Source organism: Myodes glareolus, chromosome 4, assembly GCF_982192425.1.
Source record: "Myodes glareolus chromosome 4, mMyoGla1.1, whole genome shotgun sequence".
NCBI lineage: Eukaryota > Metazoa > Chordata > Mammalia > Rodentia > Cricetidae > Myodes > Myodes glareolus.
In genome coordinates, this window is record NC_142029.1 from 73,185,043 (window position 1) to 73,202,350 (window position 17,308).

The following is a 17,308-nucleotide window of genomic DNA, read 5'->3' on the forward strand; positions in this document are numbered from 1 at the left end:
CCATGGGACATACCAAGCACTCTTGGGTTTTACTATGTATTACACTAGAAACTCCTGCAACCCAGCCACCATTCCCCTTATACCGATTTCTGGACCTACTATGAACAGGATTGTGCCAAAGGGAATCATAAGAAGGGCTGGACTTGATGGTATATGCTTTTAATCCTAGCACTTGGGAGGCAGAGGCAGGCGGATCTCTGCATTCAAGGCCAGTCTGGTCTACTTGGTGAGTTCCAGGACAGCCAAGGCTACAGACATTTTGTCTCAAAACAACCAACCAACCAAAAACCAACCCAAAACATGGTCATTTGATAATGCATATCAAAGTGCTCTGTAAATCATTATGTTTTCACAATACATTTTATAGAGTTATATTATCTCCACTTTCAGGGTTTTATTTATAGTTTAGGTAGAATCTCATATTTGCCCATTTTGAACTTAGGTTCCAAGTACTGCTGAGGACTGAGGGTGACCTTGAACTCCTGATCCTCCTGCCTCCATCTCCCATCAAGCTGAGGGGCTTCATTCAGGGCTTATGCCCCTGCCCTCCCTCTGGACCTTCTGGATCTTACCCTGTGCCCGGCTCCTGGCACCATCAACCCATCCAGTGAAGCCCGAGGGTGCAAGAGACACAGGGACTGGTCCTCAGCAATCGTGGGCCAATCAAATGTACAGACAGAAGAAACAAGACAAAACATGGAGTCAGTCCTGATGGGTGGCATTGGTGTGACAGGTGAGGGGGGACAGAAGAGACAGCTGGCAAGTGTTCTTTCTTGCTGAAGCAGTCAGTACCTGTCACTGGTTGATATTCATTCTAGGCGAGGGGGCAGTGGGATAGGAGGAAAGTGTCCTGGGGTAGGAGGACTTGAATTCTAGTCCTAGGTTCACTACTTTCTAATTGTGCAGCTCTGAGTAAGTGCGTAAGCCATACAAGCCTCAGTTTCCTCATCTGTGTAATGGAGCTCCAACACTTTTCCTGTAGGTTTGCGGGAACCACTGAGATAGCATATGACATGCGTTTAAACACTGCTTAGCGCTTTTTTCCTTGCACGTGTCTCCTGTCCCATAGGGCACTGCTGATGTTTGTGGGTGCTGTAAATGTTTGTGTGAAGCCTTTTGAGGTTAGGGAGAGTTTGAGAAGACAAAGGTTTCGTTTCCTCAAACATTTTCTTAGCATCCAGTTTGCACTGCTGAAGATTTAATTGAAAAAAATTCAGTATATGCCCTCAGAGGGAGGGGGGAATGCTCTCATCGCATAATGGATGTGGGTGGGTACAATAAAGAGGGAAACTGTGTGTATGTGTGTGTGTGTCCGTCCAGGCAACTCCCACTCTTTCCAAGCAGTGCAGATAGGAGGGTAGGTTTTGTCGGCCCTATCCATAGCCTCGGATGCTGTAGGTATTTCTCCTCCCTAGACCTCAGGAACTGGGGGAGGAGAGGTGGCTTGAAGGCCCCTTCCCTGCCTAGGGCCAAGAGCCTCCTGCTAGCCGGTCGGGCGCCTTACCGAGTCAGACCACTGGGAGGCTGGGGGAGCCGGGTTGGGCGAGGAGTCGAGCGAGATGGGGGAGCTCTTATTTTGACAGGGGCCTCTCCCGGCTCTGGTATGAAGGCAGAAGGAGGCAGCCAGAGAGCCCCGATGCTTATTCAGGCTGGGGAGAGGAGCCGAGTGGAGGGGCGAGCGAGGCTCCGGCAGCGCAGGGGAGCCCGGGGAGGCGGCGGCGCTTGGCGGAGCCAGTGGCCGGACATGCCCCGGATCCGGGGCCGCTGCAGCACCGCCGCCGCCGCTGGGAGCCAGCCGGCCGGACGCCCGCACGCCTGGGTCCCCTGGCGCCGCGCCGCCCCGGGGCTGCGACCTGGACCCTGGGCAGTCGACCAACAATAAGCGTCTATACAGCCCCCTCCCCGCCCCGCGCCCGCCGTCCCCGCGGGCCTCGGGGAAAGTGAAAGGAGGAGGCGAAGGAAGGAAGGAAGGAAGGGAGGAGGAGGAGCAGGAGCAGCAGCAGCCGGAGCCGTGAGGTTTGGGCCGAGACCCCAGCCCGGAGCCCCGGCCGGGCGGTACGCTAGCTCTCCCGCCGCTGCGAGCGCCCAGGACCATGCCCCGCGGTTGGGAGGCAGGAACCCAGGCGACCAGCGCCTCCCGGATACCTGCTCGCGGGCCGGGCTGGTATTGAGATCAAGGCGTCCAGGATCAAAAGATCACCGCCTGCCCGCCTTGTCCGTGTCTCCACTGTCCTGCTGGAGGATCCCAGTGCACCCACCGACCCTGACCTGGTTATGGCGTCCAGCTCCGGCCTGGCGTGAGGACCCCCAACCTGTGCGAGGTGAGGGTCGGGTTGGGCAGAGGACTAAAGTCATGCCAGGCCAGCAGGAGCGCGCCAAGCGAAATCCAGTTTAAATTGGGGAGGGGAACTCACTCTGATTGTCTCTTACGTTCTAGCACGCACCCCGGGCTGTTTAGGAAGCGGGGGACTCCTCTTGGGTCATTAGAGGATATTCTTAGTTCCTCAACCTGGCTGGCAGCCTCGGAGCACCAGGAGAAGGGCTTAGGGGCAGCCAGGGGACCCTACTACCTTAGCTCAGAGAACAAGGCCGGCCTTGGGCCAGCTGGAGCAGGGAACTCTGCCCTGGGGGCTTCTGGGAGATGTAGTCCCCCTCCCAGTCTCGCTAACTCTGTGGGTTCCAGCACCCCTTCACTACTCCCCTGACTCGTAGGAGCCTCCTGCGGGAAGAAGATTGGGACAGGAGTGAGAGCTGGGGTCATTCTCTGCCCCCAGGCATTGCCTCTGAGCCGTAGGAGCCTTCCCTGCCAAGGATTCGGAGTGGTGTGGGCTTGGCTGGGGGTGGGGCAGTCACACAGTTCCTTGGAGGTTTCTCTGTACTGCTTAGGGAAGGTGGCTCCTTCCTTGATCCGTAGGAGCTCCTAGGGCGGGGGTGTGTGTGGGTGGAGATTTAAGGAAGAGAAGTAAGACTCAGGCCTCCTGCATGGCTAGAGTATGAACCTGTCTGAGGGCTGCTGGAATTTGGTTTCAGGAGATGGATCCAGCCTTCCTTTTTCCCTCTTGGAGGCAGAGAAATAGAACATCCCACAAAGCCTGGGAGTCTAAGACTGTCTTTAGAGCAATGAAGCAAGGATTAGCTTCTGTCTGTCTGTCCAGCTTCCTTCCTTCCTGCTTTTTCTGACACCCCCTTCCTCCCTCCTCCTTCTGTCTGTCTGCTGCTTGGTATATGTGTTCATAATTTGTCTGGGGGACCTCTGCTTTAGGAGAAAGAGTGTTGTTGGGGGGCTGGAGGCACGATGTGCTTCTGAGCTGTGGAAAGGGGTCTCCCCCACCCCGATCTTTTACTCCACCTCTCTCCCTCCCACTGAACTGCTTGGTGTTCTGTTTTCCCTGGGAATGTTGCCTGTATTGGATCTGCTACACCACCACCAATGCCAATACTTAGACTTCCTACTTCCTTCTCCTCAGCCTCTCCAGGGGTCAGTCACCTCCCTGGGGCAGGAGTTCCTCTGCTGCTGTTCCCCGCTCCCCAGCATGGGCTTAACTGTCTTCTCTGGTCAAGACCATGATTTCATGACTCCAGGGGAGGAGCGTGCTCAGTCAGCTCTCAGGCCCCGCAGAGGAAGCCTCAGGACAGGGTGAGAACGGCAGGAGGTGAGAAGCAGGGAGGGAGGCAGGACTCTGCTACCAGGAAGGAAAACACTTTTTCCCTCAGGTGACCCACCTACCTGGCTTTTGAAGTACTGGGTCCTGGCTACCTCGCTGCTGGGGTTTCTTTGCTAAGCTCTGTTACTCTTGCTTGAAATGAGGTGGGGGGCTCATGAAGAGGCTGGTAGTTCCCAGAGATCTGGAGTTAGAGTGGCAGTGCTTGTTCAAAGTACACATAGCACCCACGATTAGTTAGCAAGTTCCTGGTACCTGGATTATGCTGAAGCCTTAAGCTGAGAGGGTGGGTTCCACTTCAATAACCTTGCGGGGCAGTAGCCGACTGGACAGAGACCTAGTGGGTGGCAGGGTGGCACTGTCAACTCAGCAAGGGCCAGAGTGCTTGGCACCTGCTTTTGACTAAAGGAAATGTGGCACAAAGGGGGCCGTTTGCCTTTGGTTGGGGTCTGGCTGCCTTTGGGGGAAATGCCTGGGATGGTACTTCAGGGAGTCCTGGAGTGCGGGGTGTGTGTGTGGTGGTGGTGGGGGTAAGAGCACCATGTGGCAGGCTGCAGAAGCTCTGACAAAAGTGGAGGGAGCCATCATCCTGCAGCCTCTAGTTCAGGGAGCCTTCAGATGAGTTTGTTGCTGAAGGCACCCTCACCCTGCCTCTGGCGCTGCCTCAGGCTGAGGCTCTGTCCCAGTGCCCTGGGGCAGCTCTAGGGAGCCAGAGTGTCTGTGTCCAGTCTTCCTGGGATCAAAGGAAGCCCGGTAGGAGGTGGGGGTGGGGGACTGATGTAGCCCTGGTGCCATGTTTACTTTCCTTGAGCGTCTCCATTGGTGATAGTGAGGTACCTGAGGAGCCTGAGCACCCAAGGATAACAGGGAAATGGCATCCCTTGCTTCCTTGTACCAAAGCCCTGGGCACTGCCCGGGTGCTGACCTGGTGGGGGGAGGGGACAGAGGGGGATGGCACCGTGGGAAAGTGGGCAGCCGTGGGAGCAAAGCGGTACAGGCTGGGTGCCCCAGGCTGGGAGCCTCTGCCAGGCCCGCTCTCCCTGGGGTGGGGCTGGCTGTTCCAGGGACTGGCTCAACCTGTTGAACGCCTGGCTGCTGTAGCTTGGCATCTGTGCCCCTGCTTGCCAGTCCAACAGCTGCCCACCCATAGCCGCACTGTGCCCATTGCCCCCAGGGGCCTGAAGAAAGAGGCGTAGATTTGTCCAACGTGCTTGGTAGGGGCTCCTTCCAGGCTGGGGATTTCTTCCAGGCTTACTAAATCTTCCCAAGTCTGGACCTCTGAGCTCCAGAGCTGGGGCTGGAGGGCTGGGTGGCCAGGGCCAGAACCTGAGGGGATAGGTGAAGAAGGCCACAGCCCTGAAGCCTCTGAGCTGCTTGAGGCATGTCACTTGGATGGGTGGCCCTGAAGGCAGCCTGGAGTTAGAGCCTGGAATTTCCTCTGCCGGGTGCCAGGGCCATGCCTCCAAAACCCCACCCCCAGCCTGGCCTGACCTCCCCTCCCTCCTTCCCTCCCTTCTCCCTCCCTCCCTCTGTCTACTTTCCCTGAAGGTTGGGGGAGGGACAGTGAGGACATTCTGGCTAGCAGGGAGAGGTGACTTCCTGGGTGTGGGGGTACTCATAGGAAACTGAGGCCGTTCTCATGAAGACTCCTGGGGAGGAGATGTCCCCGAGTGTGGGGACAGTCATCCCCCACTGTCTCTTGATCCTTACTAGCTAGAAAAGCAGAGCCAAGATACTATTCTGGAGAGAAGGGGTGATCACCTTGTCCTGTGGGTAGGTAAGGGGTGTGGTGGCTTCTTATTTTCAATCCTGAAGGGAGTGGAGTTCCTTTGGGTCTTCACTTTTCCTGTCAGTGGCAAAAGCCAGTGGGAGGCCTTTCCTTTGCCCTCTGTCCAGCAGGCAGGGCCCTCCCCTCTTGGTTCTAGGCCAGTTGCTGCACCTAACTTGGTAGCTCTTTATGGGTCCCCATGCCCATTGACTGAACCACCTCTGTCAGGCCCTTTCCTCCTCCTTTGGCTGGTAGCTCCAAGTTGGCCTGTGTTCCCCTCCCCCTCCCCTCCTCTCCCTCCCCAGCTTCAGGAATGGCCCTGAATCCAGCCTTTCCAGCATTTCGAAACCGGGATTGTTTTGAAACCCTGAGTGCTTCCCTGCCTGCCGCCCCTCTGCCCCCCTCCCCGCAGCTGTCTTCTGGTTTGACTTTCCCCTGTACCTTGCTCGTCATTCTCCATTTGAGTTTGTGTGCTTGCACACTTGAACGCAAACTGTACTACTTGACTTTGTGTGCTGTATGCATGTGTCCTGGAGTGGGTGTGTCTGTAGTTCTGTGTGGCTGGCTGATGGCTGGTTGTTTCCTGAGCTCTCTTGGGTTGTCTCTGACTATGCCACTCTTGCCCAGGTCTTAAGGAAAGTTTGGGCTAGTTTTAGGAGGTGCCTTGGAAGTATGTCTGTCTGTCTCTCACTGTAAGTGTGTGTGTGTGTGTGGGGGGGGAGGGGTTCTTCCTGAGGAGTGTGCTGGAGGTGTGTCTCTGATGTGTGCTTATGGTCTGCGGTCTGCATCTCCTCCCCTGGGAACATTGGGGGGCGTAGTCACAGGTCTGCAGCTCCCTGGGACGCAGAGTCCTCTGCCCTTTGATAGGGGAGGGTTTCCTGGAGTGAGGCCCAAGCTTCTGGCGGCTCTGAGGCCTTGGAGAGAGTGGTGGAGCGGGGAGATGCTAGGATAAACTGTTGCCAGGAGCTGGTCCCTCTCCTCTGGCCTTGTATATTCAGCAGCACCAGGCAACCCTGTGTCCTGAGGGTATGGTGAATGGCTTAGCAAGGGGCCTAGGGTCTAAGGGAACATGCTCTTTCCACCTCTAGAGTCACCTGCTACCTGGGAGACCAGGTGCAATCAGTCACAGCTTACCTGGGAGTTTGATGGTGCATTTCAGGCCCAGAAAACGTCACTTCTCCACATAACAGTTGCTTAACAAAACAAACTCAAAATTTAATCCCAAACAAAAAGCAAAGGGGTCTGGAATCCAGGCATTTGGGTGGACCATTGTAGCCTTGGCCAGGGAAGTTCTTACTGCTGACTAGTCAGTCATTCCCTTCCACTATGGGTAAGGTTCTGCAGGAGGGGAGATCTGGAATGTTTTGATTTTTTTGTTTTGTTTGTTTCTTCTGGCTAGAGCCAGACTGATGATAATATGATAGTGTATATATGTTGGTTGGGATATATAGTCACTGGGTAGCTCCAATTCCTTGCTAGGACTCAGTTTCCTTTCTTAGAATCTCAGGTGTAACCACATGCTTTTCCGAAAGTCCATGCAAAGGTCGGTGTGGAGGAAGATGGGTCGGGGATGTTTGTATGAGTGAAGGCCTATGGAGACAATCAGTAGGTGGGTACAGGATAGTCTTTCCCTGTCCCCTCAGGTAGCCTCTGGTCCCCAGTGCATGGGAGGAAGGGAGGAATAGAGGCCCATGTTGGTACAGTGCTCAGTGACCTAGCAGAGGGAGGGCCTTGGCAGGGAATTCTCAGTTTGTTTCTCAATCTGTCTCTGAGACATGCACGCGGGCACGTCACTGCAGACACCTTAGGGAGCTGAGTCTAGAAAAGTCACCTAGATGGTGGAAGGGCAGGGTGGTGCAGATGGAATCTATGGAGACAGCCTCCTCCCGATGGGCACACTGTACAGCCTAACCCCTGTCCCTGGAAGCTGGGTGCAGCCAGAGGTCCCCTCCTAACAGTTCTATTTGAGCCAAGAAGTAATGCAGACTGCAGAGGGTTAAGTCTGGTTGGCAGGGACACCCCCCACCCCCCCACCCCAGTGCAGCAAGAGAGAGGGAGGAGGGGTGGTTAGCAGCTTGCTCTAGTTGGCGTCTCTCCCAGAATTCTTCAGAAAAGAACTCCCCTTTGACCCCCAGTACAAACTGAGCCCAGCCACCAGCCTCCCTCCCTCCTGCTCTGGGAGCTTCACCCAGTGCCTGCCACTAAACTGCGAAACCTTCCTAACTCCAAGACCCGGTACCTAGACCAGGTCCCTAGGACTCAGGGGACCAGGGTTGTGGCCAAGGAGACCACATAGGTACATAGGAACCTAAGCCCTTTGCCCTGCCACAAGTTAATCTGGGGGTGATTGGTTCTGGAAGCTGGGATCCTTGGGCCTCATCCACCCCTCCCCCCAGGTCCTCAGGCCAGGTCGTGGGAGTCCTCCACCCCTCCCTCTCTCTGTGGGGCCAAGCTCTCAGGGAACTAACTCTGAGGTCTTCCAGTGCGTCCTCCTTCCTGCTTCCAGGACAGGGAGGGGGAGTGGCGTGGTGGGGCAGCTGGGTCAGCCCTGGCTCCTGGCCAATCCACAGAAAAGAAGGGAGGGGGCGGCTTGAGCAACTCTGAGAGACTTCCTGGAGCTGTATAGGTTGTCTGTAGATTGTACATGTTCATGGCGGGGTGTTGGGGAGGGTTTGGGGTTCTGGGAGGATCAGGGGCATAGGTTACTAGTCAGGGACTTTTAGCTGTGACCATCTCTCCACAGGGAGCCCCCATCCCAGAGCACACCCCTGAGCCTGAACCTGACACACATTACTCAGAGGTGAGCGGGTCCATGTACTTGTGTGTTTTCTTTGGCCTTCCCATCTGCGTCTGCAGTGGCTGCATCATTCTTGCTTAGCCTCCTGCTTGCCTTCTTTTGAGCTCCTCCTGGCTTTCTGCCCTAACTTCTTGCATTCTCCTCTGTGTCTGGGTGGGTAAATAGCCTTCGACTTAGACCGTTGGGGTGAGGGGTGTGTTGGACAGGGAAGGGTTAAAGCTGGGTGCCAGTTCTAGGCCTTTTCTAAGTCTCTTTCTCTGGTGGGAGGTGGGAGATTTGAAGTCTGTTGGCCCCGGAGGGCAAGGTGGATTTTCTGGATGTCCCAATTTCTTGTCCCCACTCCTGGGTTTTGGTTTCTACTGGTTGAGTCAAATCCAGGGTGGCTACTGGCCACCAGCCACCACTGTAGTATGGTTTCTGCTGCTGCCCTGGCTCTATAGGCACGCACACTAACAACACACACACACACACACACACACACACACACACAGCTTCCCTCCTCACTCCCCTCCCTCCTCCTTACTTAGCAACAACTCTCTGAATTCACAACAAACACTCCCGTGAGCTCCTGTCTGACTAGGGAAAGAAGCCTGGGAAGGGAAGGAGGGGCAGGGAGGTGGAGCCTTTTTCCTGGACTGTCCTCTGGAGGGAGAATTTCTAGTTCCTTCACCTAATCCCACCACAACTTTCCCTGCTGGAGGCCGCAATCTTTAGGGAGGAAGTGACCCTACTTCCAACTTGGACTGTGAAAAAGTGGGAAGCAATGGGACAGGTGGGTTGGGAGGGGGGCTTGGACTTCAGTCTTCTCTGGAAAGTCCCACTTGACCTTTGACTCCCACCTGAGGCTGCAGGCGGGTGGGGGTGGGGGAGTAAGTGAGTGAGTAGGGCTTCTCATAGCCTTGGGCATCTCTGCAGGAGCTTGTGCTGGAGCTCTGGAAACTTGCCTTGAGATCTTGCTGACTTTGTTAGGGAAGTGGCTAGGTGAGGAGGTAATGGATGGGGGTGGGTGGGGCTGGGGAGGCCCAAGAACTTTGCTCTCTGAAAGCTTAGGCCTGGCCCAGCAGGGCACCTGTGCAGAGGCCACAGGGTTCAGGGCTCTCTTTGATCTCTTCCCCAGGCGTGAACTGTGGCCTTTAGTGCAGGATCTGGTACCCATCAGACCTAGAGGGAGGGTGGTAGGGTGCATGGGAGGAAGGCCAGGCCTGAATGTGCCGAATGTACCTTCTGTGAGGGCCCTACTCCTTGAAGCAGCTACACAAGGTTATGGTTACTCTATGTAGTGTGTACACAGGGTTATGGTTATTCTATGCAGCATCTACACAGGGCCATGGCTACTTCATTTAGTGTCTACACAGGGTCATGGCTATTCCATGCAGTCTCTACACAGGGTCATGGCCACTCCATGCAACAACTACACAGGGCCATGGCTACTGCATGCAGCGTCTACACAGGGCCATGGCTACTCCATGCAGCGTCTACACAGGGCTATGGCTAAGAACACAATTGCTGGAGTGTTGAGCTTCAATCCTGGTGGGCTTGTAATGGTGGGCTATGTATCTCAGGCAAACTACTCTAACTTTTCTTTCTTACAAAGAGGGAATAATTAAAAGGCTTTCTAAGCCAGGCATGACAATTCCAGGAACTGAGAGGTAGAGGCAGGAGGATCTCTTCAAATTTGAGGTCATCCTTCAAGTTTGAGGCCATTCTGGATTAGAGCGTGACTTCCAGTCTCAAACAGACAAACAGACCAGCAAACTCCAACACCCCAAAAACATAAGAATAAAGTATTTTCCAAGGCTGGTTATGGAGGTAGGAAGAGCCTGCCTGTAGTAGTTGCAACTGTTTAGTGACTGAGGGAGGATTCCCTTGTCCTCAGGAGTTCAAGGCCAGTTTAAGTAACACAGTAAGACCTTATTGAACAAAATAAGAAAAGGCTAAACCAGGGATGTAGTCCAGCTAATAGAATGCTAGCTTATCATGCATGAAGATCTGAGTTCAAGCCTAATATAATATCAACTGGGTGTAAACCAGGTGTAGAGGTATGAGCAAGTCTAGCCTCTGGTAGAAGCAGGAAGATGATGGGTTCAAGGCCGTTCTTAGCTGCCTGGTAAATTGTTTCTTTGCTTTTTTTGTTTGTTTTGTGTTTCTCTGTAACAGCTCTGGCTATCCTGGAACTCCTCTGTGTGAACCAGGCTGGCCTTGAACTTAGAGATCCACCCACCTGCCTCTGCCTCCTGAGTGAGTGCTGGGATTAAAGGCGTGCACCACCACTGCCCTGCTTGTTTTTGTATTTTGAGGCAGGGTCTCGCCTTGCTGACCAGGCTGGCCTTGAACTCACAGAGCTCTGGTTGCCTCTGTTTTGGGATTAAAGTCACAGGCCACCATAGCTGGCATGACTCATCTTGTTGCCTCAGTTTCCCTACTGTTGGTGCTGGCTGATGCTGTGATTGCAAGTTTTGTAGTTGCCCTTAGACCTGGAAAAAGACTTGGGTTCTGAATCCCCTCCCACACCCCCATAGCCTTGTCCTTGCATTTCTGGGCCCAGCCCTTCTTCCTCCCGCCCTCCTCAAAGCTGTTTGTTTGCTTTAGTTTTGGAGCCCTCCCACCATCCTGCCCCTGCTGCTCTGTTCTTTCACAGGACTGAAGGAGACACTGTCCTTAAATGGCTTCAATGGCCTCTTTCTCTCTTTCCTGGTCTCGGAGTCAGGGACCTTCCTTAGGGAGATTATGGCAGTGTGGAGTTGTGAGTGGGTGACAGGGTTAGGCTTGCCTCCTTTTCCCGAATATGAAGGGGTGAGCGTGCCCAGCACCTCACAGGGAGGCAGGGAGGGCTAGCCTCAAGCCCAAAAGGAGAGTAGGGGAATATCAGTGTCCCTGATATCTAGGGTGATATGGAGTGATACCCCTGGAATCCTTCCCTAATGTCTCAGCAGGGGAGAATGTGAGTGACAGTGGGTGACCAGGACGCTGCAAGATCCCGGGGTGGGGCTGGGATGGTAGGGGCTGGAACTTGGAGACCTCTGCCTGAGGAGCGTGTAGGGCTAGATTACCCACAGGAGCAAGGATCTAAGCGGACAGGTGGCTAGGAGCTTCTGGAGATTAAAAAATGGGAGCCCTAGAATAGCAGGGCTCCTGGGTCTGAGACCCGGGCTTGGCTAGCAGGTGCCCTCTGTGGCTTCGGACTAGGAGGGATGGAGTAGAGCTCCCCTGCTGCCCTGCCCACCTCCTGGGACTGAGAGAACTTCCCCTGGGCTTGGGAGGTGAGGGTTTATCTGCCTGTGCCACCGTGCTTAGCTGGTGAGCTGGCTATGTGTCCTGTGCCCAGCCTCTGGGTCTGCTCCTTGGGCAGGCTGGGGCTATTTTGGGATCGGGCTGGGGCTCTGGGGCTGGTTTCAGATGTTCCAATGTGAACAGGAGAAAATGGGAACAGATGGCTGGAGGGTTCTGATCAGCGGGTCCTGCTGGGAACAGGATTATTTTTAGGACCTTGTTAACCCTTTTGGGTTTGTGGGCCCCCCTGAGAGGTATAGCCCTTTCTAGTTGAGAAGACAACCGGGTTTCTTCCTTGGGCCCTTCTGCCCTCCAGAACTGTTTCTCCACTTCACGTTCTCTCTAAGACCCTCTCTACTCTTTAAGGAGATCCATGGCCAGAGACTAAACTCCCACTTCCTGGTTCAACACTGTACATCTTGCTAAAGGGGTCAGACTGGAGGGGTACAGGTCACACTAGAAGGGAAGTCCCCTTCACTTACCTCCTGGGGAAGATCTGAGGCTGAGAGAGCTACAGATAGATGCTCAGAGGCAGTGTTAGTAGAGTGAACAAACTTCTTCACAGAGGGCAAAGAAAAGCCATGTCTCTGGGTAACACTAAAATGATGCCCACATGCCCTACCTGCCTGAGTACTCAGGTACATACTAGATGGTGCTTCTCATTACAGATGCACCTTCATGACATGCCACATTCTTGGGTACTATGTTAGCAAAGAGAGACTGCCCAAGGGACTTCGTCGAGGGCTAATATGCCATAGATATTTTTAGGTGGTTTCTGTTACTACCTCACTTTGTAATTTTGCCTGTGAGTAAACGGAGTCTCAAAGGGATGAAGAGATGGACCTGTCATGATGTGATTGGCACTTTATCTGCTCAGCTACAGAGCAGATTCTCATTCAGTCGTCTCCCCATACCTGCCAGGGTCCCAACCCCGGTCAAGGCTACAGTGGGCATCACACCTTCTCAGAGGGAAGGGTTATGGAATGGTGTGGGAAAGGAGGCCTTGGGACAGGGGACCCTGCCTGTCATGACTCTCACAGTCCTATAAACCCTTCTTGCCTGAGGGTGCCAGGACTGACACTAGAAACCCAGTTTGGCCTTCCTGTCTGCCCTGCAGGAGGATCACAGGCATACATCCGGTCTCATCACCCCACCCCCACTAGCCCTGGCCCAGAAGCCCCTGCTTCCTGGAGGGTCATGGCTGCCGGCATGTCAATGTAGACAGGGCTAGATGGCCACCAAGGTACTGCTGGTGCCAAGAGCTTGGGCCAGGCAGGCAAGGCAAGGGATGGAGGATGTGTCTGCCTCTGGCAGTACCTGGGGTAGAGAGCAGAGCAAGGCAGGCAGGCGTTGGGCGAGGTCCCGTCCGTGGTGTGCTGGCTGTGCCAGCAGCCTGCCCGCACTCCACTCCTCCCACAATGGCCCCATTGTTCCCAGTAGCCAGGCAGTTTGGAGGAGGTTCCTCGGCCACCCATGCCCCCCTAAATAGGGGCCAGATTAACCCCTTGGGAGACGGGATCAGGTGAAGGCCCCCAGGAAACGGCCTGGCTCATTTTTTTCCCTGTTGTAGGAATGCTGGCTTGAGGAGTCATTCCCTAGCCACACAGCAACAGGCCACCTCCTGAAATTGGGGTCTTCCATCAGGGAGAAGTAGCACCTAGACCCTCTCCTACCCCCAGTCTGGTGCAGGTGCCAGGGGGCAGGAAGTGCCAGGGGGGTGGCAGTGGAGCCCAGATATATTTGGGCGGTGGGGCTAATTCCAGCCACTACCGTCTGCTCTGCTGGCTCCTGCACTCCTTTCCTTCCTGTGAAACCAGAGCTGGGTTGGGCCTAGCTCAGGATTTCGGTGGATTTAAAGAGGCAGTGCCATCTCTGCCAGCCTGGCTTCCTCTCCCCCTCCCCAGATAGGGTCTGGGTCAGAGCGATCTGGAGGACTTTGAGCACCTCCTTTGCCCTGGGCTAACCCCTGGCCTTGGTCTCTGTCAGGGTACTAGACTTCTGGCACTCCTCTCTCCCAGAGCCTTGGGCGGGTGGGGTGGGCGGGGGTGGGCTGTGGTTTCCTGTGTTGGCTGTTTGTGCCTGGCCCAGAGTGCCCGCTGCCTGCCTGGGCTTCCTGCCCTGTCTTGTTTCCTAGTGCCCCCCCCACCCCTCCGCACCCCTCTCCCTAGGGGGAGGGAGTAGCTAGGGATGGGGCAGCAGTCTTTTGGGGGCACCTACTGCCAGGACATGATTGCTTCATGAGGTCTGGACGCACAGGTAATGGCTGGAAGAGCCTAGAGAAGTAAGGTGGATTGTTCTGGTAATGCCACTGACCCCTGTTATGCTCAGATCTGCGAAGTCCCAAAACCAACAAGGAGATCGAGTCCCTATGTAAAAGCAAAGAGACTTTATTTTATGCAAGTTTGCAAACTTGGTCTCTCCACATGTCCAATGTATCGGAATAAACGGAGAGCCCTGAGCTCAGTTAGAGTTGGGTTTTTATAGAAGTAAAGGTGGGGGTGGGGGGCTTCTAAGGCTCAGGACCGCTGATTGGCTGACATTTGTCTAGGGGTGGCAGCTGATCCACAGTGGTCCGCAAAGAGTAGACAGAAAGAGAATCTCCCACAGGCATTCTGTGCAAAGATTCTGAATTGCACATTTCTGGGATCAGCAGACTCCTGGTCCTGCGGGGTTAGGATTGTTTGACCTTACCTGGGGCTATAGGTGGGGCGTGCTGGATGGAAACTCTGCTGGTAAAACCTCCCAAGCAAAACTGTTTATTTGCATGGACTCCTGGGAGGGGAGTTGTTGCTAGGAACCCAGGTCAGGGGACCCCAACCCCAGGAAGCCTGTAAGTCCCCACCTAGAGGGTCCCCGACAGAATAACACCTTGGGTCCTTAAGCAGATTTCCTTGAGCTACACTCTAAATCCCTGACCTCCCCACCCGGCTGAGTCACCACCTCAGGGAGAGAGAGTAACTTGAGTACTGGAAGACGGTTTCTGAGGACCAGGGGAGTCCTGACACCCAGGAGAAAGGGGAATTGGGACATTATCTGGGGAGCTGAGTCTCCTTCAGCCAGAGGCCAAGAACCCTGTCCCCATGTATCACATTTTCTTTTCTGAAAGTCTCTGTTTACTGCATGTGGGGACATGGGCCGTCCAAAAACATTTCTCACTTCTTCTTTGTTGTGTTTGTTTTTGGTTTTCTTGGTCTTGCTAAGATTGTACAGAGGTCCTCTGATGAAGTATTTGCTCTACTGATGACATCACTAGCCCTGAAGTAAAATGTATTTTGTATGGTGGTGGTGGTGGTGGTGGTGGTGGTGGTGGGTGCGAGATAGCATCTCACTACAGAGCCCTGGACGGCCTGGAATTTGGTGTGTAGCCTGGGCTCATCTTGAAATCACAGAAAGTCAGCCCTATCTACCTAATTGAAGGCATAAACCACCATACCCAGGAATAAATATTTATTTCGTAGAGAGTCTTACAGTACGATTTACTGTAGAGTCTTATTATAGAACTCATTGTGTAGCTTGTGCTGAACTTGAATCCATAGAAATCCTCCTGCCTCAGCTTCCTGAGCCACAGTACCTGGCTTTTCTGGGATGGTTGTGAGCAGGGTAGAGAGGCTAGTGGGCTGGCTGACTTGGCCAAGCAGGCTCCCAGCATGGAAGCAGGCAGATTACCACTGTGTGTATGAATGCCTGGCCAACTAGGGGACAGTTGTGTTAAACAGGAGTGGCACAAAATGTCTGGAGCCTTCTGACCTCCTGCTCCAGCTGGGGCTGTTCTCACTAGCCCTAATCTGTGGCCCACAGAGGAGGCAAGTGACCCCACTTCAGGCTTTTCGTTTTAGAACCCACTAAGTATCTGGCCTGGATCCTGTCTCAGCCTCCCAAGAACGGGGACCACAGACCGGTACTGTGCCACCACGCCTGGCCCCAGCATCTTTGTCTCAGCACCTTTGCTCCAGGCACATTCTCATGGGCTTGCTCCTGGCCTTTCACTCAGGTGACTTGCACCTGCTCCCTGTTTGCAGCTCATGTCACTTTTCCACACTCTGAGAGTGTTGTGTTCCCAAAGCTGCAGTCTTCCCTGACAGGCCTTTTCTCCAGGGGCTTCTGGTCTGGTGTTGGGACAGCTCCTTGTGCATTCGTTGCTGAGGCATTGCCATTAGCAGCCCACCTACCTGCCAGTGTGGGACTGAGTCTAGAGGAATTGGGGTCTTTGGGAGCTAGGGCTGACTCCTGTAGGGCAGACAGGGAGATGGGAAAGTCCTGACTTGTCTCTGCTTGACTCAGCTTGCCTTGCAGTTGGGTGGGAGCAGGAGGTGGAGTCCAGGGGGGGCACGTTTAAGATTCCCTGGGGCCTCTGGAGACAACTGATTTCCTAGCAGCCCCTCCCTGGGTTAGTACAGTTTTTTGTTTGTTTGTTTTATTTTATTTCTTTTCTCCAAGTGGTAGTTTTTCAGGGAAGGCTTGGAACTAAAATCTTGCTAGGTAGTTGAGGCCTGTCTGGAACTCACTCTAACATAGGATGGGCTTGAACTTGTGATCCTCCTGCCTCAGCCTCCCTACTGCTAGGATTCTAGGTGTGAGTCACCATGCCAAGGCCAAGTCTCCTTAGCAGAAAGTAGATGTCCTTTTCCCTGACCATGCCCATTCCCCTTTACAGGTTTCCCTGGGGCTCAAATGGGAAAAGCCCACTGATTTGATTTAGGCTGAGATGAACAGTCATGGCTCCACGGGGACACTGTAGTACCTGGAATGGGGGTCCTCAGTTACCCATGCCGTCATGGGACCCAAGAGAATACAGCTTTCTTTTCCCACACCTCAGTTCCTCTTTGTGAAACTGGGTAGACAGCTCTAAGAATCAACCAGGGATGAAGGCGAGAGCTTAAGCTGCGTGTCCATCATTTACCTGTCTGGTTTTCCCCAGGAGTCCCCAGTGATCCCTGCTTCTGATCTTCCCTGGTTGTGTTGTGGTATGAGTGTGCCTGTGTGTGCCTGTGTGTGTGTGTGTGTGTGACAGCTGCAAGCTAGGCCCTGGACTTTGGAACCTTCTTTTCCAGGTACAGAATTGGAGTGGGAAAGGCCAATGTTCCACAGGGGTTAAGTTAAGGTTAGATGTCCACAGTGTACCTGGTAGGGCCCCCTTACTTGGAGGTCCCAGCCTAGCTTCCCGCAGCTGAGCAGGGAGCAGGAGTGCACGGGTGTGTCTAGCTGGACCTGTCAGGGGGAAGAAGCTCTGGGGCCGAAGACTCCTCCCCTTCCCTCCCCTACCTTTTACCGGGATCACTGCTGGAAGCGGGGAAAGGGGACAGAGCAGGGGGCGGTTGGGTGAGGCGTCTGTGTTTGTGTAAGTCAGCTTGTTGGTGTATCTATGGCCCTCTGTGTATTCTTTGTGACTGTTGGGCTCAACTTTCTATGGCTCCCTTGTGTCTGGGTCTCAGTCTTCACATCTGCTCAATGAGTCTGCCGGCTCTCCTCTGGGCTGCCCGCGTGTCTGTATGCCCCAGGCTGCCCTGTGGCTCCCGCTGGTTCGCACTGCCCAGTCCCTCGGGCACACCTCCGTCAGCTGGCCATGAGCATCTCTAGTTTCCTGGGCTCCGTGCGTGTCTTTGTCTCCTTGTCCACGTGTGAGCTGTAAGTGTGCGTGAGTCAGAGTTAGGGTGCTTGTGGGTCTCTTGTGCCCCAGCTTCTCGCGCACAGTCTGCCCGGCCGGCTAGTTCCCAGTCAGTCCCTAGGGGACTTGTCTGTGTGTCTGTCCGCACGCCCTCCAGTGGGCCTATGAGATCCACGCTGCAGCCCTGCCCGTCTCCCTCACCCTTG

The 17,308-nt window shown here is 54.5% G+C and overlaps 1 protein-coding gene across 1 annotated transcript in view; it reads left to right on the forward strand.

The window, feature by feature from the left end:
* The first annotated feature begins 3,467 nt into the window (after positions 1–3,467).
* Positions 3,468–17,308, forward strand: part of Bcl9l (BCL9 like) — a 28,101-nt gene continuing 14,260 nt past the window's right edge. Inside the window, 2 exon segments of the mRNA XM_087905553.1 lie at positions 3,468–3,637; positions 8,174–8,230. Coding sequence (XP_087761679.1) covers positions 3,534–3,637; positions 8,174–8,230 — 161 coding nt within the window. The 5' untranslated portion in view covers positions 3,468–3,533.